The sequence below is a fragment of the Ostrinia nubilalis genome, chromosome 8 (assembly GCF_963855985.1).
Source record: "Ostrinia nubilalis chromosome 8, ilOstNubi1.1, whole genome shotgun sequence".
NCBI lineage: Eukaryota > Metazoa > Arthropoda > Insecta > Lepidoptera > Crambidae > Ostrinia > Ostrinia nubilalis.
Window position 1 is genome coordinate 22,304 of NC_087095.1, and position 7,896 is coordinate 30,199.

At 42.8% G+C, this 7,896-nt stretch overlaps 1 protein-coding gene across 1 annotated transcript; it reads right to left on the bottom strand.

Annotated features, from left to right (window-relative positions):
- Positions 1-1,415: 1,415 nt before the first annotated feature.
- LOC135073689 (acetylcholine receptor subunit alpha-like) lies at positions 1,416-6,983 on the bottom strand. Its single transcript, XM_063967823.1, has 10 exons — positions 6,926-6,983; positions 6,382-6,521; positions 6,061-6,105; positions 5,863-5,972; positions 4,364-4,544; positions 4,157-4,272; positions 3,766-4,071; positions 2,752-2,907; positions 2,238-2,496; positions 1,416-1,774 (listed from the first exon to the last, which is right to left on the bottom strand). Exons 1-10 carry the CDS (start codon positions 6,981-6,983, stop codon positions 1,577-1,579), a joined length of 1,569 nt encoding a protein of 522 aa, XP_063823893.1. The 3' UTR covers positions 1,416-1,576.
- Between the last annotated feature and the right edge of the window lie 913 nt (positions 6,984-7,896).

Here is a 7,896-nt window from a genome sequence, read left to right on the forward strand (position 1 = left end):
GACTCTACACTCGAAGTTGTTGACAATTATGTATACCTGGGACAAACAGTCCAGTTAGGTAGATCCAACTTCGAGAAAGAGGTCAATCGTCGAATCCAACTCGGATGGGCAGCATTCGGGAAGCTTCGCCATATACTCACGTCCGATTCGACCAATGTGTGTTGCCAGTGATGGTATACGGATCTGAGACGTGGTCGCTTACTATGGGCCTCATAAGAAGGCTCAAGGTCACCCAAAGGGCGATGGAGAGGGCTATGCTCGGAGTTTCCCTGCGTGATCGAATCAGAAATGAGGAGATCCGCAGGAGAACCAAAGTAACCGACATAGCACGCAGAATTGCTAAAATTTCTCGAGTGGCGACCACGGGCTGGAAGACGTAGCGTGGGCAGGCCTCCTACTAGGTGGACCGACGATCTGGTAAAGGTCGCGGGAAGAGCCTGGATGCGGGCAGCGCAGGACCGTTCATTGTGGAAAACCTTGGGGAGGCCTTTGTCCAGCAGTGGACGTCATTTGGCTGAAACGAAGTGTGAATTGAACAATTTGCATTGAAACTAACGCCCGTATTCACAAACGATACTTGCTTAAGTGAAGTAGCAGATCGAACGCACTGCGATGAATAGAGCTCTGTGATTGGTTCATGTGTCACCCTGTGCGTCCACGCGCACTGTGAGACCTAATAGTAATGTTTGTGAATACGGGCGTAATAAACGCACGCAAACGATGCGCACTGCGCTGTTGCCAGCAAAATATTTTCACGCGTACAAAGTCGCAGCACAGAATAATAATAAGTACTACGTCATGGGCACACAGCTAGTAGGTTATAAAGTTCGTTTTTTTATCAGTCATTTTCCAGTACCTACTCACGTGTATCTCTCTAACTACGGAACATTGGCAGAGTCACTGTGTTTCTATGCGTTTCTACGCGTTTCAGCAGGACAGTCCACGTGAAATATTTTTTCGTCGTTGGTTAGTTAAAACCATACATGAATGTTAGGACGTCGAACCCAACTTTTTGAGCGTAAAGGCTGATTTACACGTATTAAGTTGTTAAGTAGGAAACAAAAAACTTAATTTTAAGTTAACTGATTAATTGCATGTAAACACATGCTACTAACTTCTGTGCTTACATGCAATTAATCACTTAAAATTAAATTAAAATTTTGTTATCTATTTAACTACTTAATAGATCAATTCTACTGGCCTTCTATTATTACTTTTCATGAATCTTTTTTCAATGGCAACCAAGTGTGTTCATTATCAATGGAATCAATATAAGCTTAGATTACCTTTGCTATTTGGGTTTAATTAAAATTATTTCAATTTGTATTTGCTCTTACGAATGTGGGCAGCGTTCGTTCGGAAAATTCCCGCAGCTTATCTTTGCACAACTTAAAAAATAGAATTAAAGAAGGGCAGTATAAACGATCGTTTTATTTCGTCTCTATCAAAAGAAATTCGACTCATTCTTAATAGCATCGCTCGTCGTATAAACTATAATATGTATATTATTTACAACATCGTATAATAATACTGGGTGCGGCGTGCCGGACGGCTGGCTGGCTGGCTGGCTGGCCGGCTAGCGCGGCGGCGGCGGGCGCGGCTTGGCGGTGGCGTAGGCGATCTCGGACAGGCGCACGTCGATGGGCGCGCGCTCGTCGTACAGCGTGGGCGCCTGCAGGATGATGCCCGCCGACCCCACCACCACCGCCAGCGTGAAGATCCACAGGAACAGCCGGTCCAGCACCATCGCCACGTACTTCCAGTCCTCCTTCACCTGCCAAGGGAAAGCCGTTATGCAAGATGAGTAGCTTGAGAATGACGATTGCCTCAAAAGTCATGATCTTTCGTGTGCGGAGTGACTGCTCTGACTGCTGAGCTGAGGTGCTTGCGCTGTACTTAAGCCGGCAGTTGATTTTACAAGTAAAAACCATTTTATAAATAATTTGACACTATATATATAAAAATTCCAATTACCTAGTTAAACTTAAGCTGACTACAAGATGAAAGTATGTTTTTATAGATTTCATTTTGAGCCACTTATGAGAAAAACTTGGCGTAGCCTTGAGCTAATGAAAAACTAATACTCAAATACTCTTAGAGTAATAGATGAGGATTGAATTCGGGGACGTCATTTAAAGACGGAGTCAGGTAATTTCAAAAACTTGGTACGAAGATTTTGTACGATCTGTCATCTATGAGCTAAGTCTTGAAATGAACAGATAGTCAAAGTCACCCACCCTCGTAGACTCCTCCTCCTTGCGCGTCTGGTCGGCGATGTAGTTGATGCCGTCGATGGCCTTGTGCAGCTCGGGGCAGCGGTGCCAGCGGCGCAGCGCGTCGCACAGCGCGGGCGCGTCGTGCAGGCGGCAGGCGCGGCAGGCGCGGCAGGCGGCGGGCGGCGGCGGCGCGCCCTCCGCGTCCAGTGCCTCAGCCGCGCCCGCGCCCAGGCACTCCTCCCACGGCGTCGCCTCGCCGCCCGCCGTCACCAGCCCGGCGCTGTCACAACCGGTGCCAAATGTTCATGTGTTCCGATACACACACCGGTTTGTTTTACAAAAAGTACAAAAACAGCAAAATTCATTCAAGATTTTCAAGTTACTCAACTGTAACAGAGATTTGGCGTGCTAACCGATGAAAACAACCATAAATTGATACATTTAGATACGGTAGCTCGGCGATCAGGCACAGATACACAAAAGGTAATGTTTACGAAGACGGGTCAAAACTGGACGGGGGCAGGGCGGCACTCACAAGCGGCTGCGGTGCGGGTCGAGGCGGTAGTGCGGGCGGCGCATGACGAGCAGGCGCGGCAGCACGTGGATGAACACGCGCCGCACCCACGGCGCCATCGTGTGCGTCTGCGGCGAGCGGAAGTGCACGTTCAGCACCACCACCGTCACGCATATGCTGCCGACCATCACGCTCATCGATCACTTTGTCAACAACGGTAGGTTTCACATACAGCTCTATAGCGAGCTTCTTTATGGGAGAAATTTCGCAAGGTAGTTCATAAAGTTTGACACTGGCGTATCCTCAATAAAATAAGACTAAACTATACAATGTGTTCCATTTGTTTTCCGGAAATTTTAGGGGTATATTCTATAAATAAAAACTAGTTAAAGAGTCTTAGGAATATGTGTTTTAAAAAGCATATTTTTGAAGATATTGTGGGTTCTAAATTTAGAAGATACCTAGTTGATTTAGATTATAGTATCATCAATCTAGTTTTTTTTTTTTCAAAATTGTCACCTAGTCTTTTTGTGCAGACTTTTTATCGATAAGTGTATGTAAATTATGAATTATTTCAGTGAAAAATTAAGTTTTTAAATAATTTCGTATGAAAAAATAAGTCGAAAAAAATTGTTGAATTTAACAAAAAATGTAATGCCATTCCATTCTTTGAAGTGGTCTTATTAATACCCTTAATACCCTAGAGTTCCAGGAAATCAAAAAGAACATGTTGTATATTGTTTGAAACTTTCATGGTCACTAACATAATTATTTATCACTGACGGGATTGCTACAGAGGGTAGACCGATATGTCTGCCCATGACATCTCACTCGCAAGTTTCCTCAGTTACTCCGTGACCATGGCGCTTGCAACAGTGCCAAAATATCGGAAACTCAAAATTAAGGTACACATGGTAGCAATCCCAACAGTAATAATAATTAAGACTAAACTATGCATTAAAACATGAAACTGAGTTTCATAAAAAGTGAACAAGCTAAACCTTAATCGGAAGTGTAAGATAGGGAGTAAGTCACCTGAAGGTGTCGAGGATCATGGTGAAGAGCACGAACTTGCCCAGCAGCGGCACGACCAGCGACGTGGGCGGGATGATCTCGGCCAGCAGCAGGAAGAACACGGTCAGCGACAGCAGGATGGAGATGGACAGCGACACCTTCTCGCCGCTGTCCGACGGCAGGTAGAACACCAGCACCGTCAGGAACGAGATGCCCATGCACGGGATGATCAGGTTCACGGTGTAGAACAGCGTCTTGCGCCGCATCGTGATGTTGAACGTTATGTCCAGGTAGGGCTCGTCGCAGCACGTGTAGAATTTTTCATTTCTTAAAATGAATGGTCGAATTCATTAGTCAAAAAAATTAATCTAGGAAGATACATATTTCTTTCATCTCATTGCAGAGTTATTACCTAACGGCGGGCACTTCGAGGATGTCCCATTCGACGGAGGTGTAGAACTCTGAGAGATCGACGCCGAGTTCGACTACATTTGTGCCACGAGTTTCGTCGATATGTCTCAGGTCCACCTACAAAAAAATAATTAGTCTCGATTCGACCAAAATAGTAAAAAAACACTTTAGTATGCAAATAAAGGTTTTTTGTGAATTGAAAATGAACCTGAAATCCGTCGTAAGTCCAGGAGCCGAACTTCATGACACAGGTCTGCTGGTCGAAGGGGAAGTACTCGACGTCGATCTCGCAGGAGGACTTGTAGATGGCGGGCGGGCGCCACTCCACGCGGCCCGTGTAGTTCAGCGTCGCCTTCGTCGCCAGCGTCACCTCGAAGTTGCCGTCCGCGCTGCCCACACAACAACCGCTTATTACATCATAAAAAGCAAACACACGAAATAAAACGTTGCCTGCCTTGTACAGCATAGTTATTAATAATAATAATAATAAATATCCTTGGACATTTTACACTGCGCTTCTAGTCCCAAACTAAGCAAAGCTTGTACTATGGGTACTAGACAACAGATATAAACATACTTAAATACTTTTTTTTGTAAATACATACATATTATACATAGAAAACACCCAGTCCAATACAAACAAATATGTTCATGCACACAAATGTTTGTACTGTGCGGGAATCGAACCCGCAACCTCCGGAATAGTAGTCCGTTTCGAACCACTACACCAAACGGCCGACCATTTCGAGCAAAATGATAATTTAAAGTTTTGTAGCAGATAAAAGGCATCAGCCCCAACATTTCACATAGCTTGGAAGTGATTTTAAAACGTTTTCGCTCTGGTTTAGTTTTTGAGTAAAATTAGGAGGCTTTACCCTGTTGATATTGTTGAATAATGTGTTTACAAATTACACCGGTCAACAAAAAAATATTTTTTTTTGCGCATGGATTTTACTTATTGTATTCTGATTATATAACCTAATTTACATAAAAAAGTGCGATTACAAATCGAAAATATTTGTTTTTGAAGAAGTTATAGCGATTTGAATTTTCCATCTTCATAGTAGAATGTCTCTAAAGATGCACGTCACATTCTCATTGGGATACATTTATAGATAATTATGGGGGCTTATTCGCAAGAACAGGGGGTACGCTTCCGTCAAAATATAGTGGGATTTGAGAGACGACGTTACCAAGGCCAGTATCCTGAAAGCATGATAGGGTTAGGTTTTTATGAGAAAATTCTTATATGGAACATGACAGGGAAGTAGAACTTTTCATTTTTAATAAATATTTGGACTCTATTTTAAAACTTCTCTTGTGAGAATGAATCCTAAATGATTGTTTAGTATGTTTTAATAATAAGAAAGAATGAAAGAAAGAAAGAAAGAAAAATATTTGGCAACAAATTGAATCATCTCTATGTCCATGTTTCATACATTCATTGATATGCATTTTTCTATTTTTTACACATAAAAGCAAATTCAGAACAATTTTTTGTTGTTATTCTTATTTCTAGGTATTAAAGTAATAAAAATAAGCTATGCATAACCCGTGCGCAAAAATACTGTAGACAGTTGTTATTTAACATGTCCATCGAAGTATCTCAAATAAAAAAAATTTTGAATTCGATTATATCGTGCTGCGTGTTGTATGCAATTTGGAGAGATGATCCTACGAAGATGATTGTCCAACAAACGGCCTCACTTGTTGTAGAGCACGATGTCAGGACGCCAGATGTGGTCGGAGGGCACGTGCAGCATCTCCACGCCGCCGTACTCGCGCGGCTCCCACGACAGCTTGTAGTCGTACCAACTCTGCAACACAACGCAACCATTGCAGCCATCGTTCTTTCTGTGATCTCTTATGAGCTGCGAAAATAACCTCAACTATATTAGCGCTTACCTGTTCCACCCATAAATTGGTCGTCATAATCTGATTCTTTAAATTCTGGAAAACAGAAAAAAAAACTTTTTATACTAACTTCAAAATTAGTAAAAATTATTTAAAAATATTACTCTTGTATGAGTATTTGATACTGACACGACAATCTATGAGTAAGTTTAGTTTCATATAAAGCATTTAAAAAGAACTTTTTTAATACACGTCTACTAGTCAAAATCGCTACAAGTGCGATTCGAACCCACGTCTTTCGTTTGCAAGAGCGTTCGGCAATGTGTAGTAGTTTTAGATTGGTTGCACTGGCCTTCAGCGGCGCATAGTTACCACATCTATGAGCTGGCTCAGCTTGAGCTTGATGCGCACGGTGAGCGCGTCGCTGACGTTGAGCACGGGCCGCACCAGCTTGTTGTAGTTGCTGAGCAGGTCGTCGTACAGGCGCTTGGCGTCCGGGTTGCCGCCGCATCCTGCCGACACACGCGCCACTGCTCAACCGTATGTGTTAGCCGCTCGGTGCTGCTTAAAGCTAGTGCTAAGCTCACATCAGAAACCTTCACTAAGATACGTGCGATTGATATTACTTAGTGCGCGGTGGACAGATTCTTACTAAATGTAGGTAAAATGTAGGTACTGTAACGTAAAATATGTAAAGTATGGATTATTATTGGTACATCCTTCGGTATGTTTAAGATAACCTAAGTTCTTATTATGTGTAACTACTACCAGCAAATGCTGCTTTCGGATATACGGGTAAATCACCGGCTCAGAGCTTTGAGCGTGTCGTTATACTCGTACTCTACAAAGCAACAATCGCGCGTTCATAGCCAGCGACAATAGAACGGTTGGAAAGGTGATCAGTGGAGCTTCTTACCAGCAAGCAGCAGGGTGAGCAGCAGCGGGAGAGCCGCGGGCGCGGCGCGGCGTGGCATGGCGGGCGGCGCATGGCGTCAGCGCATGGCGCCGCGGCCGCGCGCCCTGCCCCCGCCGCTGGCCTGCCACCTGCGACCAAACACAAAACTCTCAAAAATCCTCGTTGCAAATCGATTTGTTGCTCAATCAAACCGCATGCTATCCTCAATTAGCTTCCGTTCAAGGATTTAAATCTTACAATCGTTTTATGATTTTTTTTACCAAGAGATATTTTATGGCGTTACAAAGCAAAAGAACTGAGTTGCGAGACTTGTTTTATTACAAGTTATATTTTTGAGGGCATTTATTTACCGCTCTGTTTATAAATCTACGCGCCTCATCAAGATAAATTAAGCAAACGATTGTCACATCGTTCTTTTGTTTATGAATGAGTCATAGACTTACAAAGGTTACGACCAGTACCTACTATTATGAAAACTTGAAAAATATTTAATTATTGATTTATGTTAAACTAGCGGCCGCCCGCGACTTCGCACGCGTGGATCCCGTTTTACCCCCTTAGGGGTGGAATTTGGTAAAATTCTTTCTTAGCGGATGCCTACGTAATAACATCTACCTGCATGCCAAATTTCAACCTGATCCATCCAGTGGTTTGGGCTGTGCGTTGATAGAACACTATGTCAGTCAGTCACCTTAATTGAGTTATAGTATTTAGACTTCTAATCTATTGAGATAAAAAAAATATTTATTTTCATGAAAAACTAGGTCAAGGACGTTATACATTAAAACTCGTTTAACAAATGTTGTTGTACTTGTTCGTGATGTAAGCTATCGACTCCTGCGAGGCTGCTAGCTGGTGTTTTACAAAACATTGAAGGTTTATTGTAAAATAATTGATGCATATTTGTTTTACGGTAATCATTTATAAATCAATAGAAAGACACTAAAACGTAGATTTACGAATCTCTGCAA

Excerpts from the sequence above, each read along its gene's own strand:
- LOC135073689 (XM_063967823.1), bottom strand. The coding sequence starts at position 6,983 with ATGCCACGCCGCGCCGCGCCCGCGGCTCTCCCGCTGCTGCTCACCCTG. Across the intron at positions 5,973-6,060 it reads CCAATTTATGGGTGGAACAG|AGTTGGTACGACTACAAGCT; the intron begins GTAAGCGCTAAT and ends GTTGTGTTGCAG. Across the intron at positions 4,273-4,363 it reads GGACTTACGACGGATTTCAG|GTGGACCTGAGACATATCGA; the intron begins GTTCATTTTCAA and ends ATTTTTTTGTAG.